Source organism: Globicephala melas, chromosome 12 (genome assembly GCF_963455315.2).
Source record: "Globicephala melas chromosome 12, mGloMel1.2, whole genome shotgun sequence".
Taxonomy (NCBI): Eukaryota; Metazoa; Chordata; class Mammalia; order Artiodactyla; family Delphinidae; genus Globicephala; species Globicephala melas.
Genome location: NC_083325.1, coordinates 85,544,735 through 85,569,532, shown reverse-complemented (window position 1 = coordinate 85,569,532; position 24,798 = coordinate 85,544,735). Strand labels below are relative to the sequence as shown.

At 44.6% G+C, this 24,798-nt stretch overlaps 1 protein-coding gene and 1 non-coding gene across 2 annotated transcripts; one reads left to right on the top strand and one right to left on the bottom strand.

The window, feature by feature from the left end:
- The first annotated feature begins 5,177 nt into the window (after positions 1-5,177).
- LOC115846127 (U6 spliceosomal RNA) lies at positions 5,178-5,284 on the top strand. The gene has a single exon (XR_004036796.1). It is a non-coding gene; the product is annotated as a U6 spliceosomal RNA (small nuclear RNA).
- A 3,173-nt stretch (positions 5,285-8,457) lies between these two features.
- Positions 8,458-23,997, bottom strand: CMPK2 (cytidine/uridine monophosphate kinase 2). The gene is made up of 6 exons (XM_030844457.2): positions 23,858-23,997; positions 22,772-23,750; positions 21,255-21,369; positions 20,120-20,321; positions 13,341-13,574; positions 8,458-10,116 (listed from the first exon to the last, which is right to left on the bottom strand). The coding sequence occupies exons 1-6, from the start codon at positions 23,980-23,982 to the stop codon at positions 9,999-10,001; spliced, it is 1,773 nt and encodes a 590-aa protein (XP_030700317.2). The 5' UTR covers positions 23,983-23,997; the 3' UTR covers positions 8,458-9,998.
- Between the last annotated feature and the right edge of the window lie 801 nt (positions 23,998-24,798).

Sequence of the window (24,798 nt, the reverse complement as noted above, 5' to 3'; positions counted from 1 at the left end):
GAATATTTCTTAATGCCAGATCTCAAATCATAAACATCAGAGGGAGGAAAATATATGCATACATATACATGTACAAAAACATATATGTAGGTATGTGTCTATAATATTTATGGCATCAGATATGCTGACCAAATCTATTGCATTATAAAGAGCACAAGAAAAAGAACTGGGCAACATTTCTATTTTTGCATCTGCTACTAGCAAATTCTCCAACCTGGGCAGGGCAGGTCTCTGGGCCTCATTTTCCAGAGCTATTAAAGAAAGAGATGGAGTTCTCTGATCACTAAGGTCTTCTTTTGAAAATGTTTCTGACCCCAGGGCTGTGTTTAGAATTCTTGAAGCAAGAAATTAGCCACTTTTCAATACTTGCTACTTTGACCTAGAAATGTTCCACGGTTTGTCCTTTGTTCTCCCATTAGAGCATTCATTTAAATAAAAATGAAAGGAAAAAAAAAGAAAGGAACCACCGTTGTTTATCCAAGCACAGTTTGTGTGTAATGAAGGGAGTGATTATCTCGGCAAAAAGAACAGCTCCTCCCTCAATGTTTAAAATTAGCACTTCTCCTCCCTCTAGTGGAAATGCCATGTACTTACTCTAAACGAAATTGATTTGTTTTCATCAAACAAAACAGAGAAAAAGAGCTAGCATGACTGAGTCCTAATACGGGATCAAACAAACGCAATTTGCTACAGTGTTGTCCCACACAAATGTCTTAAATATTTCACTTGTTTAAAACAATTCAAGATTAACAATGAAAGCCTGCAAAGTAGGTTTAGACCCACCCAGGGTCTGCAAATGAAATACATGGGTCCAAGTTAGATATTTTGTATTTAATTTATGCCCCCAAGAATGTTAAAATCAGTTCACTTATGAAAATTACAGTCACTAAACAGGACAAGTGAAGCAAACCCTAAGACAGGAGGGCTAAAGACAGGGCTTTTGGGGAAGAAATGTCCATTTCAATCCAGTTTACGTGTAGGTACTTATTTTATGTATCTTCTGATTCCATCTCTGTGAAACCTTTCTTGACTCCCCAGGCAAAGTAAATTGTGCCCTGACTTGTCGTAAACACCTCCTCCAGCCACAGAAAGCACGTGGACAATGGTGTGTGTGCATGTCCACCTCCCATCTGGACAGGGAGCCCCTTACAGGAAGCTTCTCACCCTCCTTGTGTTTCTCTTCCGGTTGGAGAATCGAGTGACACAGCTGGAGAGACTGTGACTTCAAAGGCACTCACATTCAATTGACTCAAAATCACTGTGCTGAAAAGTTATTTTTTCTTTAAGATAAAATCAAATAACACTGTGCAGGCTCCATTCAGCCTGCTAGCCAATCCAACCGGAGCCCTGGTTGGTCCTCTTTCCCAAGTAAGAGCTGTAATAAGATCTACACACCCTAAAGAGTGAACAAGGTAAAGGACGGTCACTAAGGAGGTCGGCTGGATGTCTGCAGCAGTAATTCAGAAGATGAGAGCGTCACTCAATGCGATCACACCACTCATGTGTAGCTAATCTTCCACACCAATCATGAGCCACTGCCAGGCATCACCAGAATCTGAGGGGAGCATCCTACCTGGAAGGTGCAAATAAAACAAACAGAGCAACCTAAATGTCCATCAACAGATGAATGGATAAAGAAGATGTGGTCTGTATAGACAACGGAATATTACTCAGCCATAAGAAAGAATGAAGTAACGTCATTTGCAGCAACACAGATGCTCCTAGGCATGATCATTACTAAGGAAAGTAAGAGAAAGACAAATACCATATGATAGCACTTATATGCGGAATCTTTAAAAAATGATACGACAAACTTATTTACAGAACAGAAATAGACTCAAAGACACTGAAGACAAATTTATGGTTACTGAAGGGGAAGGGGGGAGGGATAAATCAGGAGTTTGGGATTAACAGAAACACACTACTAGATATAAAATAGATAACCAACAAGGACCTACTGTATAGCACAGGGAACTATACTCAATATCTGTAATAACCTATAGTGGAAAAGAAACTGAAAAAAGAATATATATATACACACACACATATACATATATATGACTGAATCACTTTGTTGTACACCTGAAACACTGTATATCAACTAAACATTAATTTTAAAAATTCCAAAAAAACAAATAAATAAAAATTCACCATAGAGGAAATGGAGATTTTGCATGAGGAACTTTAAACAAAGCCATCACTAAAGTCTCAGAATAGTAAGTAAAGACACTGCATCCAATAAAAAAGAAAAGATATTATTTTAAAAAGAATATTTAGGGCTTCCCTGGTGGCGCAGTGGTTGGGGGTCTGCCTGCCGATGCAGGGGACACGGGTTCGTGCCCTGGTGTGGGAAGATCCCACATGCCGCAGAGCAGCTGGGCTTGTGAGCCATGGCCGCTGAGCCTGCGCTTCTGGAGCCTGTGCTCCGCAACAGGACAGACCACAACAGTGAGAGGCCCGCGTACCGAAAAAAAAAAAAAAAAAGAATATTTAGATAACAAGAGAAAGAAAGGAAGAAAGAAAAAATGGGAGAGAGTGGAAGCTTTTAGAACTTAGAAACGAGAGCAGAAATGAAAGTCTTCGTAAAAGAGTTGAAAAACAAGTTGAAAACACAAAGTTGAAAAAATATTATAAAATGTAGTAAAGGTATAAAAAGGAAATATGTGAGAGAAAAGACAAGAAAATTGGAAAACCAGTCCAATATGTCCAACATCTGAATAGCAGACAATACAGATAGAAAAGAAAAAAAGTGAGGAGTGGAATTCGTCAAAGAAACAAGCCAAGAAAATTTCCAAGAATTCAACGACTTGAGTTACCAGACCTATCAAGGGCCCAGTGAAAATGGATGAAAACAGACCCACATCAAATTACACTGTTGTGAAATTCAGAACCCAGTGGGCAGATGGAAGATTCTATTTGCTTTCTAAGGGGAAAAAACTGAAGTGTGAGATGGTGAGGTGCGTGTCCCCCAGTTTCCTGTTTCCAGGCTTTAACACAGAGCCACAGCTCAGTGCGGGGGACATGGGGAGCATCCATCTCCTCTGAACTAACCTGGAACAAGGTCAGGTTAAACCAGACTGGGCAGAATGATTAAGCAGAGGAGGTCTTAACATCTACTTTCTTGACTGTTCTCTGTTTCGGGACATTTGAATACGCCCTCAGAGTATGTGGTCCCCGGGGGTGGGTCCAATGCCCATGAAACTAGAGCTGGAGGGGGACTGTGGGTGGGCCTGCATGGAAGGATGACACTCAAGAGATCCCAGCACCAAGGAGACCCGAGGTCAAGTTCGACAGAAACAGCCACAAGAAACAAATTTCAATTGCCTACGTGGGCGGGGCAATCCACATCCAGTTAGAGAGAGGATAATGTGACCATAGACCCACCCTCCGCTCAGCCCCAAGGTTGTCTAAATTGACACTTTTGGCCCCAGGCAGATGCCATTCTGGGGAGAGGCCAGCATGGCCTTTGAAGACTGAGAAATCTGAGATCCTGATCTCTCTAAAAAAGAGCAGGCATCACCTAAAGGGCCTGTTAAAAGATCAAATGATATTAAGGCTTAAACCTGATAGGACTAAATATTTTTGTGTCTAGGGACCAGTTAGGCTGCTCAAGAGAAAGACCAGATTATTTATAGGCAATATAAAGGGACAGTGTTTCTTCCTAGTTGTAGATTGCAGCTGTAGGCTGAATGAGTTTCATGAAATTTCTATGCTTTTAAAGTGAGAGAAAAGGAAAAAAAAAACCTTCCTGGGGAAAAAAAAAAAAGGCCAACATCGATTTCTGCTCTCCCTGTTCATACTAAGAAAACAAGTATATGAACAAAGCTGCATTTACAGAAGCCTGAAGATTAAATGAGTCTGCTAGTGGATATATGGGCCCATGTGAGGCATAGTGTAGTGCCTGACCTCTGCGTTCAAAATTCAAAGAAAAAGAACAGCTTGAATGTGAAACAAACCAAAGACATAAAAGACCCTGTCTCCCAGCATACCTGAAGCCATACTTCTGCTCTGTGTGGAGTTTCCATTCTGAATCAGCCAAACTTGTGTTGGTTAAAAGGGTTTTAGCTATATCCTCAGTTGTTGCTGAAATTTAAATCACTGGCTATCACTGAGAGAAAAGTATTTTTGATAATTTACACCTTCTCAGGTGCATTCCGCTTAGCATTTCATTAAAAGGATTTACCCAAATGTATTTAATCAGTACATATTATACCTAAGCACACATTATGCATACACGCACACCTCGGAGATATTGCAGACTCAAATAAGTGAGTATCACAATAAAGCCAGTTACATAAATTGTTCGGTTTCCCAGGACATATAAAAGTGTGTTTATACTATGTTGTAGTTTGTTAAGTATGCAATAGAATTCTATCTGAAAAAGCAATATACAGACCTTAATTTTAAAGAGCTTTATTGCTAAAAATGTTAACCCTCATTTGAGCCTTCAGTGAGTCTAATTTTTTGCTGGTGGAGGGTCCTACCTCCACGCTGGTGTGCTGACTGATCAGGGTGGTGTTTGCTGAAGGCTGGGGTGGCTGCAGAAATTTCTTAAAATGAGACAAGAATGAAGTTTGCTGCATGGATTGACTCTTCCTTTCATGAACCATTTCTCTGTAGCATGCAATTCTGTTCAATAGCATTATACCCACAAGAGAACTCCTTTCAAGATTGGAGTCAATGCTCTCCAACGCTGTCACTGCTTTATCAGCTAAGTCCATGTAATATTCTAAATCCTTTGTTGTAGTTTCAACAGTCTTCACAGCATCTTCACCAGAAGTAGAGTCCATCTCAAAAAACCACTTTCTTTGCCCACCAATAGAAGTAGCTCTTCATCTACCCAAGTTTTACCATGAGATTGCAGTAATTCAGTCCCATCCTCAGGCCCCACTTCTAATTCTAGTTCTCTTGCTGTGTCCACCACATCCTAAGATGCTTCCCCCCCTGACGTTCTAAACCCCTCAAAGACATCCATGTAGGTTGGAACCAACTTCTTCCAAACCCCTGTGAATGTGGGTGTTTTGGCCTCTTCCCGTTACTCATGAATTCTTAATGGCATCGAGAATGGTGAGTTCTTTCCAGAAGGTTTTCAGTTTACTTTGCCAAGATCCATCAGAGAAATCACTGTCTATGGCAACTATAGCCTTATGAAATGTATTCCTTAAATAATAAGACTTGTGCTCGCTTTGGCAACACATATACTAAAATTGGAACGATACAGAGAAGATTAGCATGGCCCCTGCGCAAGGATGACACGCAAATTCGTGAAGCGTTCCATATCTTTGATGTGGCACATACACACAATGGAATATTACTCAGCCATAAAAAGAAACGAAATTGAGTTATTTGTAGTCAGGTCGATGGACCTAGAGTCAGTCATACAGAGTGAAGTAAGTCAGAAAGAGAAAAACAAATATGCTAACACATATATATATATGGGATCTAAAAAAAAAAAAATGGTCATGAAGAACCTAGGGGCAAGACTGGAATAAAGAGGCAAACCTACTAGAGAATGGACTTGAGGATACAGGGAGGGGGGAGGGTAAGCTGGGACAAAGTGAGAGAGTGGCATGGACATCTATACACTACCAAATGTAAAATAGATAGCTAGTGGGAAGCAGCTGCATAGCACAGGGAGATCAGCTCGGTGTTTTGTGACCACCTAGAGGGGTGGGATAGGGAGGGTGGGAGGGAGGGAGACGTAAGAGGGAAGAGATATGGGGACAGATGTATATGTATAACTGATTCACTTTGTTGTAAAGCAGAAACTAACACACCATTGTAAAGCAATTATATTCCAATAAAGATATTAAAAAATAAATAAATAATAAGACTTGAAAGTCTCCTTGATCCATGGGCTGCAGAATGGATGTTGTGTTAGCAGACATGACAACAACATTCATCTCATTGTACAGCTCCATCAGAGCTCTTTGGATAACCAGATTTACTGTCAATGAGCATAAATTTTATTTTATTTTATGTTATTTTATTTTTTTTGGCCAAGCCACGTGGCTTATGGGATCATAGTTCCCCGACCAGGGACTGAACCTGGGCCCACAGCAGTGAAAGCACCAAGTCTTAACCACTGGACTGCCAGGGAATTCCCAGCAGTAATATTTTGAAAGATTTTTCCTGAGTAGTAGATCTCAACAGTAGGCTTAAAATATTCAGTAAACAGATGATCTGTCATCCAGGCTTTGTTGTTCCATTTACAGAGCACAGGCAGAATAGATTTAGCATAATTCTTAAGGACCCTGGGATTTTCAGAGTGGTAAATAAATATTGGCTTCAACTTCAAGTCACCAACTGCATGAGCCCCTAAAAAGAGTCAGCCTGTCCTTTGGAGTTTTGAAGCCAGGCATTGACTTCTCCTCTCCAGCTATGAAAATCCCAGATGACATCTTCTTTCAATAGAAGGCTGTCTCATCTACATTGAAGATCTGTTGTTTCCTATAGCCACTGTCATTAATTATCTTAGTTAAATCTGGATAACTTGCTGCCGTTCTACATCAGCACTTGCTGCTTCACTTTGCACTTTGTTGTTATGCAGACATGGCTTCTTTCCTTAAACCTCATGAACCAACCTCTGCTAGCTTCAAAATGTTCTTCTGCAGCTTCCTCGTCTCTCTCAGCCTTCATAGAATTGAAGAGAGTTAGGGCCTTCCTCTGGATTAGGCTTTGGTTCAAGGGAATGTTGTGGCTGGTTTGATCTTCCATCCAGACCGCTCACACTGTCTCCGTAGCAGCAAGACAGCTGTTTTGCTTTCTTCTCCTTCATGTATCCACTGGAGTAGCACTTTCAATTTCCTTCAAGAACTTCTCTTTTTTTGCATTCATAACTTGGCTGTTTGGTACAAGAGGCCTAGTTTTTGACCTATCTTGGCCTTTTGACATGGCTTCCTCACTAAGCTTCATCCTTTCTAAATTTTGATTTAAAGTGAGAGACATGCAACTCTTCCTTTCACTTGAACACTTAGAGGCCACTGCAAGGTTATTAATTGGCCTGATTTCAATAATTTTGTGTCTCAGGCAATAGGGAGGCCCAAGGAAAGGGAGAGAGATGAGGGAAAGGCCAGTGAGTGGAGTAATCACATCAGACACAACATTTACTGATTAAGTTCACTGTCTTATGTGGGTGTGGTTTGTGGCATCCCAAAACAATGACAATAATAACCTCAAAGAGCACTGATTACAGATCACCAAAACAAATATAATAATAATGAAAAAGTTTGACGGACTGTGAGAATTACCAAAACGTGACACAGAGACACAAAGTGAGCAAATTCTGTGGGAAAAAATGGTGCCGATGGATTTGCTCAACGCAGGGTTGCCTCCAACTTTCAATTTGTAAATAACTGTACTGTGAAGCTCAGTAAGGCAAAGGGCATCAAAACAAGGTGTATCTGTCTGCACATTATGAAGGACATTATGCAGATATGATAAAACATTTCTACGTGCATCATTGATCATTTCCTCGGTATATATTCCAAAAAGATACCAGGGTCTGAACATTTTTAAGATGCTTCACAACTGCTTCTAGAAAAGAGAGACATTTCACAGAGAGAAGAGTCAGCAAAAAGGGGGATTGTACTGTAGAAAATGGAACAAACAAAATGAGCAAAAAACCCAGACACCTGCCACTGAAAGGGGAAGCAAACGGAGAAGGTGGATATTGAGCTTTGTGCACAGAAGCTGTGTCCCCAGGTGGACACGCCCTCTAGGATGGAACTCCAGACACTTCCATACCCATTCCTTATTGACTTTTCCTAAGTGAAGGCCGTCCCCATTCTCCATCTGCATAGTGTCACCCTCATCACTCGGTCCCCAAATGCCTCACCACCATCGCTGAATACCAAGCAGGTTAAAAGGAGAGAGGGACACCCTCCCCCTGACATTCCTGATGTCCCTTCTGCTCACAGGAAGAACCTGTAAGTGGTCACTTGGCCACTCCAGCTGTAAGGCAGCCTTGGAAATGTACTCATAATTCTTGGCAGCCACGTGTCAGGCTCAAAGTTCTATTGCTGTGGAAAAGATGAAGAATAAATATTTGGGACACTAAAGGTCTATTACAGGAACAGAAACAAACCTGGTAATGAAACAAAGCCAAGCAAATGATGCCTTGTCATCGGTTTCTGGGTAGGAGGCGCTGTCTGTTCTCATACTCAGTAATCTTATACGTATTACAGTGTATAGAGAGCGCAAGTGTATGAAGAATTCTTTCTTATTGGATTAGGGAAGAAAATCCCTTTAATATCTGCAATGAGGAAGGAAGTGCACTTTCTTGAAATGACGTTTAAAACAAAACAAAAATGCCCTCCTCTTCCTCTGAAAGCACTTTGACCACAAATTCACACCTTTTCACTTCTAAAGAAGTACAAAGGCCTGTACAAAAGCCTGTACAAAAGCCTCATTGGGGGAGCCCCTTCGGAAAAACCAACACACACTGTGACAACAGCATAGGTTAGAAAATCACAGCAAGTTTATTCATTGGCAAGAGACATAAAGAAAGCATTAAATGTTTGTGTTTCTAGGCTGCCAGCATAAACTTTTCAAAGTGTTTAAAGTGAATAACATCAAGAGCATAATTAGATATCACATCTTAAAGAACCCAAACACAATTTATCAGCTTTAAAAAATATTTTCAACTGAAAGTACATCTTTACATAGGTACATATATTATGTACAAACCACCTATAGTTGTTTTGAAAAATAATATGATAGAGTTAATAGAAACTTTATAATTTAAGAGTCCATGTGATAAACCTGTTAATGCCATAAATTTAATTATTTTGGGGGAATGTCTTCTTTATACATTTCCCTAAAATAATTCACAGATTCAATCTATCTTAGAACTGGAAGGAATTTTAAGTAATCACCTGGTTCAGTCAACTCCTTAAGACAAATGAATAATCGCTATCACTTTTTAGATCAAATTACATGATGCTAAATGACTCATCCAAGGCCCCGTAACTATTAAGTTTCCTCTTTTCTCAACTCTTTTTTTTTCTAGCCAAACAGATCTCAACACTGATTTCATGTGTAACCGTAAGACATTCAAGTGCAAGATAATTCACTGAGAAATCCCATTCCAGGATCCACTGTGCTTACTCAGTAAGATAAATTAAACCTGTCTGATGAAAATACACAACAAGCATTCTTGTCTTCAATTCTGATTAGTAAAGCACAGCCCCTACACTGAGGACAAACAAGCCATAAACAGCAGTATAAGTACGTTGCTGGATTCGCTAAGTTTAACGCATCTACTTCAGTGCAAGACACTCATTCTATCCAAAGCCATGTTTTCAGAGGAAAGAAGAGGAAAGTAAACAAGCAGAATAGAATCCAAGGACTGTTGGTGTATTTGTATTCAGAGCATTGGCCTCTCAGGGGCTGTAAGCCTCAGACAGAAGTCAGATGCCTTCTTGGTCAGTGTCGCCCACCCACAAGATGGGTCTGTGGGAGGGTCTTCCGACAGCCGGGACACACAGACACGTTCTTCGGGAGTGGCTGGCTCTAAGAATCGGGGCTGAGCTCACAAAGACGGAGTGTGGCTAGACTGGGAGGAAACCAGCTCCGAGCACATCCCCAAGATCTCACCCGGGAGCCGGCAGTGCAGGCGCAGGAGAGGCTAGAGGAGCTTCTGTTGATCTGGAAGGTCTTCTCGGTTGCTTCTGTCCACCTCATGCTTTCTAGGGGAGACAAACCTTGGAAGGATTTGGTAGGGGTGTAGTTGAAAATCTGTTCCAAGAAAACGTTTGTTATACTTGGCAGAAAGCCATCACCGTCTCTCACTGGAATGTGCCCAGTCTCAGTCCCGATGGGTCATCGGGCAGAAGTGAGAACGGTGGTTCAGGTAAAATCGAAATGTCCCACCTTCTGCCACACGACAAGCTCATGCAACTGAAATCTGGGAAAACTGCATAACCAGTCGTGGGCTTAGACGTATCAAACAACATCACATCTAGTAAAATGTGTCTCCTGGCCCAGAGGAACTACAATTAATTGCAATTATTTTGGATCTCGCTTAACACCATCTGGAGGACCCTTTCTCTTGAAGGGCTGGCATCAACCACGTGGCAGCCAGGGTTCTCCATCCGCTGGTAGGACACTTCTACCCTGGAGATAGGCAGAATGAAAAGAGTTGGCCCATTTGTTCACACGGCTCTTTACGCAAATGTTATTTTCCTACCATAATATAGACAGATTGAAGCCAGGTCCCCATCTGGTTTATCGCACTTCCGACCCCAGGCAACTCGCTTTGCATACAGGAGACATCCGATACATTTAGTTTCATAAATGAGAAATTAATAATAATATTTAATAGCTTGCATTTACTCAAAACCTTTTATCTGCCAAGCATTAGCATCCTGCATGGTCTTCTCATTTCATATTCAGAGTAACTTCAGGAGGAGAATCAATGTCATCCACCCCCATTTTGCAGAGAAAGGAGCAAAGGCTCAAAGAGATTAACTAAGTTGCCCAATGGCAAATTCCTCCAGAGTCTGTGCCCTGAAGGATTTCACACAAGCCAGAGGTCCTTGGCATATACATTGTTTTCCCTTAGGAGTCTTCTACAATCGCACTAGAATTCTACCTCTCCTTCCAGTCTTAGCTAGCCTTGGTGTGTACAGAATAGCCGGGGCTGATTTGAAACAGGAAGGAAGTGGGCAGGGCACAGCCTTTGAAAGAATGACATAGCCCGAGGACATGACATAAACTGATTAGAACCAAATGGGCCCAAGACGGCAGACAAGTCAAGTTCCACTGGACCTCAGTATACGCTCACTGTGACAAATCAGCAGGCTAAATGACACACCCACAGGCGCCATGACAGTTCCAAAGTCTACCATAAGGATCAAAAAGCGGGTGGTGGCCCAGCTCCTGGAAATCCCCGCCCCCTCCTGAAATAGCTGGAATACTCCTCCCACTTATTAGCCTATGAAATTACCCACCACTATAAAAACTGACGACCCCATATCCTGGTGCCTTTCTCACCTTCTGAGATGGCCCACAGTTTGACTGTGGAGTGTTTGTCTCTAAATAAATCCACTTCTTACCCATCACTCTGTCTGTCACTGAATTCTTTCTGTGATGAGACATCAAGAACCTGAGCTTCATTAAATCCTGAAACCAGGTGTGTGATCTCAGTTGGAGACTGTGGGTTTTGGCCGGGTTCGAGTCCCAGCCTCTTGGGTTCAAATCCCAATCTGAGGTGCATGGTTTCAGATTATATGACCAAAGCTCTAGAGCTTTGCAGTTAAAACAAGCACCCGGACTCAGCCATATAAAAGAACGAAATAATGCCATTTGCAGCGACATGGATGGACCTAGAGTTTGTTACACTGAGGGAAGTAAGTCAGACAGAGAAAGACAAATACCATATGATATCGCTTCTATGTGGAATCTAAAAAAAAAATGGTACAAATGAACCTACTTACAAAACAGAAATAGACTCACAGATGTAGAAAAGAAACTTATAGTTACCAGTGGGTAAGGGGTGGGAGGGATAAACTGGGAGATTGGGAGTGACATATACACACTACTATATATAAAACAGATAATTAATAAGAGCCTACAAGGGCTTCCCTGGTGGCGCAGTGGTTGAGAGCCCGCCTGCCGATGCAGGGGACACGGGTTCGTGCCCCGGTCCGCGAAGATCCCACATGCCGCGGAGCAGCTGTGCCCGTGAGCCATGGCCGCTGAGCCTGTGCTCCGTAACGGGAGAGGCCACAACAGTGAGAGGCCCGCGTACCGCAAAAAAAAAAAAAAAATAAGAGCCTACTGTATAGCACAGGGAACTCTACTCAATGCTCTGTAATGACCTATATGGGAACAGAATCTAAAAAAGAGTGGGTATCTGTTTATGCATAACTGATTCCGTTTGCTGTACAGCAGAAACTAACACAACATTGTAAATCAACTATACTCCAATAAAAATTATTTTTTTTTAAAAAGTGCTCAGAGTAGATGGTAAGAAGTGGAATATTTCCCACCATTATCAGTAAACAAAGGATGTCCCAGTCATCAGCGATTGCAGCCACCATGGCTGGTGAGCTGGTGAGCCCTGAGGAAACTCAGGATGGGAAAGCACAGGATACTGGCCCCAGATAACTGAGGTGCTTTCAAAGGAATGATTTCAGTGACCCCAGACTCTTCCATCTTCCCATACACAGAAAAACGCTAAATTCCTTAACTTGACTTATCTGGTTTTCTTTAGTTAACAGTAATCTTCTGACGTTCAGACTACCTGTCCTTTGTTGCAAAACTCTCATGGTGACTCTCCTGTCACCTCCTCGGAGCAGTTCTCTCAGGGTTACTTGAGATGCTGCCTCCCGGGCTTGAAGTCCTAAAAATTCCCGCCAAATAAAACATAACTCTCAACTTTTAGGCTGTGAGTATTTTTTAGTCGACAATGGTCTGGGGCCATAGCTCTGCCTCACCACCTACCAGCTAGGAGAACATGCCACATTTCTTTCCCACCTGTGCCTCAGTTTCCTCATCTGTGAAGCGAGGACGGAAATAATGCCTTCCTTGCAAGTTTGCCGTGAAGTTGAACTGAATTAATACCAACCAGTCAATCCTTTGACATGGTTTCTCTGCACACAGCTGAGTGGTTAATTATTTAGTTATAACAGCATTAAGTTAGGATAACAGTGCTATCAGTGTTTACTTATATAAACAATTCTGTTTTGGCTTTTCAAACCAGTCCTACAGAAGTAATTTAGTCAGCGGTGAAGCAGTAAGATGGTCCGGACACTCCTGCTATTGTGTTCATAGCTTTCTAATGAAAATGAAAGCACTGCCTTAAAATCAGAAAGGTCTTGAATTTAAACCCAGTTCTACTACTCAGTAGATACGCAATTTATAGACAAATCACTTAATCTTTGAGCCTCAGTTTTATAAACTGTGAAGTACAGCTAACATTGCCCTTGCAAGGGTTACAGAGCATCAGAAGTAAAATGCCTGACACACAGTGAGCCCCTAATGGGTAAAAGTCACTGTGAGGCCGTCAGACAGTGCTTGTGACCATTCTGTTACGATGACCCAGAAAAGCGTGTTGTCTCACTCAGGTTCACGCTGGTGCTGGCACAGCCAGGACTAGAAAGACTAGGAAGGAGGTCTGATACCCAGTCAGATATCCTGTGGCTATAAAGCCACCACGCAGTGGCCCCATGGAACAATCCCATTGAAAGGAGTGAATCTAACTTGGAGGATACTGCCTCTCAGGTTTGGAAAATGGGAACCGTGTCATGTCCTCCACTTTGCCAGAGTCAGTGCAGTTTCTGGATCGTCGCCACAGCCAGGGACCCCTGCCCCTCACACGGCATCGGGATACCTACTTTTGACGAAATATGCTGTTGGCCTCCAGTTCAGCCTCCTCCTTGGTCCTCTCCATGCCCCGGCCCTCGATCCTCTGCATCCTCTCCTCGGGACTCACGGTGAGCAACAGGACCAGGTCGGGCTTGAGCAGGTCCCTGGGCCACTGGTATATAGGGTGATGGGCAGGAGGCAGGTGCTGGAGACCCCCACTTACCTCAGTGGCTATGGCGTAGGTGGCCGTGCTGTGCCAGTACCTGAGAAGGAAAGCGGTAGTGAGTTCCCCGTCCGCAGAGGAAGTCAAGGGAGCACCTGAAAACCAGCTGCTGAGGACGTTGAAACCAGAGATGGCTCTGCTGAACTTGTCCTAGTACTGTACACATTAAAGAGGTAAAAATAATCTTAGTTTTTAAAGTATTTATAAAATGTAAAAATAAGTTAAAATCAACAACCACAATAAGAATCCAGTGCACACCACCCAGAGCTCCATTTACTCAGTTAAAACTGCATGTATTGTGAGACTACTCTGTTGCCTTGGCCTTGCAGGATGCTTTCTTTTGTGATGGCAGGTTGGCATGGGATGGCAGATTTGTTCGGTAGTCCACTGGTATTTAATGCTGTATCTTGGCCAAACAAAAATCTGCAGGCCCATTCAGTTCCTACAATGTTTTAAAACTGAACTTGCTGGGCTTCCCTGGTGGTACAGTGGTTGAGAGTCCGCCTGCTGATGCAGGGGACACTGGTTCGTGCCCCGGTCCGGGAAGATCCCACATGCCACGGAGCAGCTGGGCCCGTGAGCCATGGCCGCTGAGCCTGCGCGTCCGGAGCCTGTGCTCCGCGACGGGAGAGGCCACAACAGTGAGAGGCCTGCGTAACACACACACACACACACACACACACACACACAAACTGAACTTGCTGACAAGAAATGGAAACAACCTAAACATCCAACAACAGAGGAATGGATAAAGAAGATGTGGTACATATATACAATGGAATACTACTCAGCCATAAAAAAGAATGAAATAATGCCATTTGCAGCTACATGGATGCAACTAGAGATTATCGTACTAAGTGAAGTAAGTCAGAAAGACAAATACCATATGATATCACTTATACGTGGAATCTAAAATATGACACAAATGAACCTGTCTGTGAAACAGAAACAGACTCAAAGACACAGAGAACTGACTAGTGGTTGCCAAGGGGGTGGAGTTGGGGAGGGATGGAGTGGGAGTTTGGGATTAGCAGATGCAAACTATTATATATAGGGTGGATAAACGACAAGATTCTACTGTAGAGCAAGGGAATTATATTCAATATCCTGTGATAAACCATCATGGAAAAGAATATAAAAAAAGAATGTAAATATATATATATATGTATAATTGCATCACTTTGCTGTATGGCAAAAATTAACACAACCTTGTAAATTGACTTCAATTTTTAAAATAAATAAATGAAAAATAAAAAAATTGGACTTGCTGATGAAATCTGCATTCTAGGAACCCTGGATAGGAGGCCTTTGTCTTTCCCAGCTCTCCAGTCATCCAACTGCAACTGTATGGATCAGAAAGAGAAATAAACCCAGATAAAATCTCTGAAACTCTGTGAATGTCCTCCCTGAGTGACAGCGGTCACTCTTGACCGGCTGATCTTAAAAAATGCTTTGAAGAGAGGAAAATCACAACCATCAAGGAAAATCAAATCAGCCCGCTCTTTCAAAAAGCCCAATGGGGCTTCGCTGGTGGCGCAGTGGTTGAGAGTCCGCCTGCCAATGCAGAGGACACGGGTTCGTGCCCCGGTCCGGGAAGATCCCACATGCTGTGGAGCGGCTGGGCTCGTGAGCCATGGCCACAGAGCCTGCGCGTCCGGAGCCTGTGCTCCGCAACGGGAGGGGCCACAACAGTGAGAGATCCGCACACCGCAAAAAAAAAAAAAAAAAAAAAAAAAAAAGCCCAGTGGCTTTCTACCACCTGCCAGAAAACATTCAGCCTCCATCTAAGACACAAGCCTCTTCCCAGTGTGGACCCAGGCACGCTCTTCCATGGGGGTCTGTCTTCACACTTTTCCTCCGGCTGGAATGAGGGTCTCAGGCAGCAAAGTGCCTCTTCTTCCTTCGACAGGCCATGCAGAGGGAGCCCCCAGCAGAATTCACTGTTTCCTCCTCTGGGCTCTCAATGTCCTTCATACTCAGCTCCACTGAAGGACTTATTCTAAATTAGAGCCAGTTGTGTACAAGTTTCCCTCTTTCATCTCCTCCATTAGAATTCATTTTTTAGTCATCTCTGTATTCCAAAATCTGACACCAGCATCTGGCACACAATAGGTATGCAAGTAATAATGTTTTTTGGATGTAGGAGTAAATGAATTAGAATTATTTTATTGATTGGCATAGTTTATTATACTCTTGCCCTGTTCATGTCATATTCCAATTTTAAGTGACGAAATGCAAAACTCCAAATCCAGTATCAAAGGACTAACACCTACAAAAACATTTATGAAACAACTATAAACATCCCAATGTCGAGAGGCACCCAAGACCCCATCCTTGTCTGTATTTTCCATTTACTGCCTGTACTGTTTTAAAATCCTAAATTCTTAATCACTTTAGATTTGAACTGCTTTTCACAGTGAAAAGGACATACTGGTCCTTTATCTAAAAAATAAATGCAGAGTGTTATCCAAGCTGGGTATTGTTTTACTCTCCGCCACCTACTTGCTTTGTGTACATTGGTTAAGTCTCAATTTCCTCTTCTGGAAAATGAAAATCATGAGAGCTTTGTTTTCCTCCCATAGTTTTTACAAAAATAGTCAAGTGCTTTTTAAAAATGTATCACACTTGAATTGGGAGATTGGGATTGACATATATACACTAATATGTATAAAATGAATAACTAATAAGAACCTGCTGTATAAAAAGATAAATAAAATAAAATTCAAAAAAGAAATGTATCACACTGTCATTATAAGGCAATATTTAATTCTTATTGGACACTAAAGCTGTAAGATTTCAAATTATGATAATACAATACAGAGAATACTGAAAAGAACAAAGGTAAAAAATTAATTTGGGGGCTGATCAATTCTAATGTCATTCATTCTTCAAAGCCCTTTTCCACCTCTAAAAGCGTGGCCAGTGTAGCTGCTAGCACCTTGAATTCTGCCTGGGGCCATTCCTATGTTTCACTTAACAGACTTTTAATCACTCACAAACTTGTACTTTCACCTTCTCCACCAGATACATCTTGTCTCCCAAGCCGAATAAACCCAAGCAGGTCCAGGTTTTCTTCTTCTTGGCAACAAAACTACAATTTGCACTGCATTTTGCACATGCTCCGTGTTCACTGAATTAAATACTTAGCTATGAATACAGAGGCTGATATCATCTAAATGTAAAAAGCCTTCTTTACTGTAGAAAAACCATCAGCAAGAATAGATTTTTTAAAGGTAATGAGGGTGATTAAGTTGCCAACCTTAACTGCAGTCACCATCAAAAATTACTCCATCTCCCTTCTTTTGTCAGCTAGATGATGGTGTTGTCTAAAATGGATTTCCTTAAAATCTTTAAACATGAACAAAACCCATCCAGACAACAAATAACTGCTCTTTTCTTCTCATCTGACAAGGTGATCTAGCATCATCTCTTTAAAGAAACAAAATTGCAGACAATTCACAGACATAAAGAAGAAAAATCAGGGAAGAATGGGAGCCCTGTTCTGCAAAGCCAGAGTTCTCTCACTGACAACACTGCTGCTCATTTTAAATAATCATACCCTCTGGCCATCAATTTCAGACTCATTATTTAGTATTCTCCATTGCTGCCATCAGGGAAACCACATTAGCTCAAATCAAATGCAATTTGTTGACACATTATACATCACTTATAAAATAATGCTTTATATTTTTATAGCAATGTGCTGTTTTCAAAGCACGTCCACCTTCATCAACTCATTGGATATTCACCACAAGTCTTTTAATTTTTATTTTGTATTGGAGTATAGTTGATGAATAACGTTGTGTTAGTTTCAAGTGTACAGCATGGTGATTCAGTTATACATATATCTATTCTTTTTTCAAATTCTGGCCAGCAGGGAAGGGATAAAGAATATCATCTTTGAACAGATTAGGATGCAGAGAATAAGTGTCTACCTACATGCAGAAACCCGTGCTGCTCCAGGATTTTTGGATATCCTAGGAAGTAATGTGCCTTATGAAGTCACACTTTATTAGGAAAAGCCTAGTCTATCTCCTTGAAATAAAGAAAGACTAACTAACTAACTACATATATATATATATATATATATATATATATATATATATATATATATATGGTAAATCCAAGGACTTTAACAATAGGGTGGATCCCACAGGTGAAGAAGTCCCACAAAGGAAAGCAATGCCTTACCCTTGTCTAGGATTCCTTGTAACTTGCCAACTTTGAAATCACTATCTTGCCATCCCCAAAGTTAAGAGTACCCACTGGCATTATAGCTTAGACGACGGCAAAGGCCTTCTAACTACTTTGTACGGTTTTCATCTTCCCCACCACCACTCACCACCACACACTTTTTCTTAGGTCCAGTCACCTTTCCCCAGGCTTCCCACGCCTCAGACCACTCTGCTTCTTTGTCCCATAAATATCAAGCCCCTTGCTTTGGGGAAGGCAGATTTGAGATGTGCTCTGCCGTCCCCTTGCTTGGCGGCCTTATGAATGAACCCTTTCTCTGCTGCAAACAAGAGTCTCAGTGTTTGGCTTGGGGAACGTCGAACCTGGTTTGGTAACACACGTGGGCACCAAAGTTGTGTAAAAGAATGGTCACGGCAACAGGGACGATTCTCACAGGTGGCGTGAAGGAAGGCAGATGCAAACAGCAGTCAATGTCTAGCTGCTTGTAGAGACAGTTCAAGAACACGCAGAACTAACCTTCGGTGACGGTGACCGAGTCAGGGTCATGGTTCCCACGGGCGGGAGGATGGGTCGTGACTGGGAGGGAAGGAACTTACAGGGTGGAGTAAGGTTCTAAGTCACGACCTGGGTGCAGGATGTACTTGAACATGTTCACTTTTTAAAATTCCTTGAGATTTCCATTTATAATTAGTGCTCTTCCCTGAACACTTGTCAGGCTTCAGTGCAACTGCTCATCTTTCCAAAAATAAGTCAAATTGCAGCAAGAACAAGATGTACACTGGAGTCATGTTAAGGACGAATTCAGCTGCAACTGAAGCCCTTTGGTACTCCCCACCAACTGCATTTCTCTCTCTTTCCCAGGGGACAGCACTCTCCTAAATTTGGTGTTCAACATCCTTCCATCCCTTTTTTGGTATTATGTTTTATATTCTTTTGCATGTGTTCTACTGAATATCTTTCTGCAAGTTGATTTCTTTCATTTGAAATTATAGTTTTGTAACTTAGGCACATTGATGCATCCTATGAGAGCATATGGCTGTTCGGTGCTCCATTTCATAAATATATGCCAGTATTAATTTACCCTTTCTTCTGCTGATGCCTTTGGTTTTTCAAGTTTTTTAATATTATGAACAAAGCTGAAACAAACTGTATTTCTTCAGGAAGTGGAAGCAATCTTCTCAAATTGCTCCCCAAGACACCCTACAGGTGCCCACTCCCACCAGCACCATGTGAGTTTCTATCAATCCACATCATCTCCAACTCTGGGCTATCAGACTTTTCTAATGAGTTCTCACCAACCTGATGAGAGTAAAACGGGCTCTCATCGTCGTTTGAATTTCCATTCCTAGTAGGACTTGCCTGCCGTTCCCTTTGTCCATTTTTGTAGCAATTTTAAGCTACTTCTTATATATGAAATTTCAAAATACAACTCAGCTTCTGTCACTCCATTATATGAAACCTCCCAAAGGCCCCCCTCTGCACTCAGAATAAAATCCACACTCTTTTATCACAGCTACAGACCCTGCTGACCTGTCTCTGTCTTTTTATCCATCCAGAAAGCAGCCCCTCGTCCACATGTTTTCCTCACGATGGCCTGTTTCTAGACCTGGAATGTGTTCGCGTCTTCCCGTCTCTACACTTTGCTTTTGCTGAACCCTCTCCCACAAAGCTTTTACTCCAGGATTTTCAGGTGTGTCTCTCTTTGGTCATTCAGAGCTCAGACCACTGGTACCCCCTCAGGCAGGCCTTCCTAAGTCACATCTAGTGGGGGGTTAGCCATCCTCCACCACACGACCTTGATCTCTCCTCTTTATAGTATTTATCACTCTCTGATATTACCTTATGTATCTATATGCTTGATCATTACCTTCTCCTTCAACAGAATGTTTGCTCCATGAAAGCAGGGCACTGCCTAGCTCCTTTACCACCGAATCCTCTAAACTGAGAACTGTCTTTGGCAAATGGTAGATGCCCAATATATGTTTGTTGAATAAGCCAATGAACAAATGAACCACTGAAAGCTTGATTTGTGAAGCAGAGACTTTTGTTAATATCCCCCATATGCTGTTTCTAGCTCTGTCACTTTGGCAAGTTACTTAACTTTTCTAAGACCTGTGTTTCTCACCAGTAATTTTAGTATCTATGTAGTAGTCGTTCCAGATGTTAGTATAGTATGTATAATGTCTTTAGCAAAATGCCAGCCAGTGGTGTAAGTGATTAAGAAATCATAGACATCATTCCTGTTATTATCATAATACACTTTGTCTTAAACACTATTGTGTACTTGCATGTATATGTACACACACACACACACACACACACACACACACACACACACACTACTCATGTGTTAGGAGGAAAATGCCGAATTCAACGCGTCTTCATACCCACCTGTCTACAATCACAGGCGATTTGGCAGATTCTTTAGCTATTTCAGAAGCCACGATATAATTGCCCAAAGAGTAAAAAGCTCTTCTAATGATAGTTGGTTCATCATCAAAGATTTTCCTCCACTGGCTGATGCAAGAGGGTGGTGACTTCAAGAGAACAGCCTTGAGTGAATCTGAAACTGACTGGGTCACAGTGGTTTTACCTGCAGGTCGGATACAAAATGCAGCACATCTTAACCACAGCCACGGTATCACTCCCAAAAGTGAACATTGATGTCAGAGCAAAGACATTCTTTCCCCCTGTTACCAGAAGGAGTTGATTAAATAATACAATTCTTTACAAAAAGTTGCCAATCCTTGGGAATTCAGGATTCCTGTTTGGTGTGAGAATGCTTGAAAGTAAAAAACAAATGGTCATCCCGTTTACAAACTAATGATAAACTCTGCTATCAGCTTCCAGGAACTCACTCCTCCCACCACACCTCACCTGACTCAGGAAGGAGACTCACGGGGAACCCCGTGACCCTGTGGTTCTCCCAGATCCACCCTGTCCTTGGGTATTCCCTGTGGCCCTTGGAGCCACCCTTTTCCTGCTGTCGTGTGTTGGACTAAGTGTGGGCACGTCCACTGTATTCTGATGCCTATCTGGCAGCTCCAAAGGCTTCTGCCCTCCACTCCCTAGCTCTTCCACACTGTTTCCACAGGGGCCTCTGAACTGCCTGCAGTTCCTGGACACACCAGGCCGGTTCGGGTCCCCAGCTTCACCCTGCTGTTCCTTCTGTCTGGAGGCTCTCTCCCGCCTTCCTCACCCGACCAATTCTTGTCCTACTGAAAGCCCAGTCCAGGATCCATCCGTCCAAGGTCTCCCGGACCGTGACCGCCCCTCATCTCCCACACCGAGGCTGTACCCAGTGCCCTCCCATGTTCACCGGAGCACCTGAGGCTCCCCCCACCTTACGGGGATGGATAACGGAAGTTATCCATCTTTGTGTCCCAGGCCAGCCTTGCTCCATGCCTGGCACACGACAGAGGCTCACAGGAGGCTTATGAATTGAACCCTGTATAAAGTTTTGTGTGTCAGGAATTGTCTATTCCTACAACTCATTGCCTGTAACTAGAAGGTAATATTCTCTTACCTGTGGCATCCAGGCCTTCAATGACAATAACGGGGAACTTTCCCTTCTGGACCTGCTCTGGGCACTGGTCAACCAGGTCCAGCACAGCCCGGGCTTCAGGAATGAAGGATGTACACTGTAAAAGAATGTCCGTGCATCAGCAGCAAAGCAACGGGGCCCTGGCAGAAGCCATATCTAATTGCTGAGAAGAAGACGGCACAATGCTAATAAGGCATGAGCTATGTTTGGCACCAGGCCAAAATGTGAAGTATTTTGAACCTGAGCAAGGGCTGCCTTGCTTTATTTTGTCCCGCGTAGCTGAGGCTCAAAAAGGCCGTAACTGTCGGGACCACCCAGCCTGCAACTCTCATTGACCAGCTTCCCCCAGAGGAGGAAGGGCAGAAAAGATGTATAATTGCAAAGCAGTGTCACGTAGCGACAGTGGAACCGTGGGCCCTGTGTGTCACAAATGTGGGAAATCCGCCACACTGTAGGCTCCAAAGAAAGCAATCAGCATCCCGTCCTTTGCTAAGCTCTTGGGGGCTCAGAAGAGTGCCAAGCACTGCAATCACCAAGCGGGCAGGGCGGCGTCTCCGGGAGATTCCAGGTTTTGAACTGTGCATGACCTCACGTGTACTCACAGCACCTCTACAGAGAGGCCCAGACATGTATTTTCTTCTTACGTGCTTACTCTGAGCCAGGCAACAGTCTAAGTGCTTTCACAGTATTAACTTGGCCCCTGTTGAAGAGAACCCTGTGAGTGTGCTACCGTTATTAACCCCATCTACGGATCAGGGAAACCAAGGCAAAGAAGAATGTTTAATAAACTTACTGAAAGTAACACAGGTAATACATGCCAGAGTTTGGATTCGAACCCAGGTCTTGCAATCTTAACCACTCGGAAATACTATCCCAAGGCTCATACAAGGTATCTAAGACCCATAGTCCAGCCTAGGGACCTGCCCAGGCTGCGCTCAGGCAGAATCTTAGCTGTCCCGCACCGAGCACCTCTTGTGGGTCAGATGCTTCCCTGTCCTAACACTGCAAGGCAGGTATTTTACAGATGAAAAGGCACAAAGCAACACGGAGTAGCCGAGTGTCTGGGTGGCAGCCAGTAAGCAAGCAGGCACCGCTTAATCTAAGTTTCTTAAAACCCCAAAGCTCACGCCCTTTCTCTACACCCCGACCTCCCGGAACAGGGTCCTCACTTCCAAGATGGCATTGCTTTCCCCCGTACCCAGCGGCACAACTCCCTCACCTCGGGCACCGCCAGCGCGGGAGCCGCACCGCTCCTGTTGGGATGTCAGTTTCCCCCATGGGGTTGGGGGTCCCTGGCGAGCAAGAATCTGGAAAGAGCCACGGTGTCTAAACAGAGGCTGGCCCACCGGCGACCTTCACCACCAGATTTGCGCTCGGGAGTAAAGCAACTCCCTGGCAAAGGGAGGTCTGGACAGGCCAGCCCCGCGGAGAGCGCACGGTGTCCACTTCCCTGGCCTGGGGGATCCACCCTGAGCGCTGGGAAGAGATCCAACTCTTACCGCCTCCAGAACGGCGCGGGCGGCCTCCCGGCGGGGGAAGACCCCGGAGCTAGGCAGGTCCAGCACCACCGGGTGCAGCGCGGGCTCCGGCACGGGCACGACAAGCTCGCGGCCCACCTGCCGCCACCCCAGGCCGTCCCGCCGTTCCCACGGGAGCTGCCACAGCCGGCAGAGCGGGTCGCCGGAGAACTCGGCCAGGCGCGGGCGCGGAGCCTCCGGGCAGGCATCCAGCAGTGCCAGCAGCGCGCTCCGGGTGTCGGGGCTGTCGCGGGGATCGCGGAGAAGGAAGCCGTGCTGCAGGCCCCCCGCCCCGCCGCCCGGGCGGTAGCACAGCAGGCGGCGCAGCTGGCACCGCCGGAAGGGGCCGCGCCGCAGCTGGTGCAGCAAGCGCTGGTGCAGCCGGGCCGCGCGCACCCGGGCCGCGCAGCCCGCGCTCCCGGCCACCGGCACGCTCAGAGAGTAGCTGCGGCCCGGGGGGCCCAGGAGCGCGGCCACGCCGGGGTCGGGGCGCGCGCCCGGGGCCTCGTCGCCCACTGCGAAATGGGCCAGGGTGCAGCCGGGCAGCTCCAGCGCGAAGCAGCGCGGCGGCGCCATGGCCCGACCGCAGGCCCCGCGCCGCAGCCCCGAGAGACGCGCGAGCAGCAGTGGGGCGCGCGGGCGGCGGCCAAAGACCATGGGCGCCTCCCGGTCCCGCCCCGCGCGTCGAAATCGAAACCCGGGACTCGGCGGGCGGCGCCGCGGGGAAAAGCGAAAGTGAAGCGGCAGCGGCGGCGGTGGCGGGAAGCGGGCGGGGCCCTGGATGGGGCGCCCTCCCCGGCCTCCGCTTCCGCCTCCGCCTCGCCGCGAGGTCGCGCCGGGAGCAGGCAGACGCCGGGAGGGGATTCCCGCAGGGGCCGGGCCGCAGGCTGCCGCCGATGGGGACCTGCGCTGCGATCGATGGGGAGCGGGCACGGGGTGCCAGGCCCCGTTTGAATAATTCCTGGGAGAGAGAGAGAGAGAGAGAGAGAGAGTGTGTGTGTGTGTGTGTGTGTGTCACCTGCGCCACCACCGGCTCTTGCTCGCTCTCTGGTACCGCCGACGCCTCACCTGGGCTCGCCTTGCGGGCCTCGCAGACGCGGCCGCTCGCGACCCCAGCCCTGCGCCCCGAGCGCCCTCCCCGCCCGCGCCCGGACTCCAGGCCTGGGAGCCGCTGGAGCGTTTTCACCCCGCATTGCACACGCTTTCCCCTCTTTTGGAATTAACCCCTCCTTTTGCTGACTTTCAAACTGAGAAGTGTCCCCAGACTGGCACCTCTAAGTTGACTTACGCCAAATTAAAGTCGTGTACGCAGGTCCAATGAGACAGCAGCTTGACGGCCTGGAAGCGCCTTATCAGCCAGCAGCCGGCGTCAGATGTATTGCTGCCTTTGTATAGTAAAGCAGCATGGACAAGATTATTTGGGTGTTTTATTTTGTTTTTACTCATTGACTGATATCTTTGAAGATGATTGTCCAGCAGACCCAAAAGTTAGAATTGAAACAAAGATGGAAACCATTAGATAAACTGAAAGCATATAGTTATGATTTAATCAAATGTGCATTTAGCGTGGGATTAAGTTTAATTCTGAAAGGAAAACTCTTTATGATAGACATGAACTATTACAGATATGTGGTTGAAGTATGGTTAATAGGCAAGGAATAATTCTGAGATTAAGATGTTTTTAGCTCTTTGAGAACAGGATCATTTTTATACTCTGTGAGCAATTTGACTTTTGGACATTTAGGGAGCAGAGATGTTGTCACCTGTGTGGAACATAAGAAAATAGGAAAAGAACAAAGTCCTTTTTGTTCCTTAGGACAGGATTGCATCCTCCCGTGAGCCTTTCTTGACCTTTTTTCCATGACCCCCCCCAATCATATCTGCTCTTAATTTAAGTTTTCCTCTCCATTTTCACTCACCCTCCTCCCTACCAGAAGACTGTGAAATTAGTGACACTGCAGGATCTGGTCTTGCTCAATGTTAACTGGGAGTCGAAGATTGAAGATACA

Coding starts and splice junctions, on each gene's coding strand:
- CMPK2 (XM_030844457.2), bottom strand. CDS start 23,982: ATGCGGGGTGAAAACGCTCCAGCGGCTCCCAGGCCTGGAGTCCGGGCG. Junction 21,370..22,771: donor CCCGCGCCGTTCTGGAGGCG/GTAAGAGTTGGA, acceptor ATTCTTTTACAG/TGTACATCCTTCATTCCTGA. Junction 20,322..21,254: donor TGAAGGCCTGGATGCCACAG/GTAAGAGAATAT, acceptor TCCGACCTGCAG/GTAAAACCACTGTGACCCAG.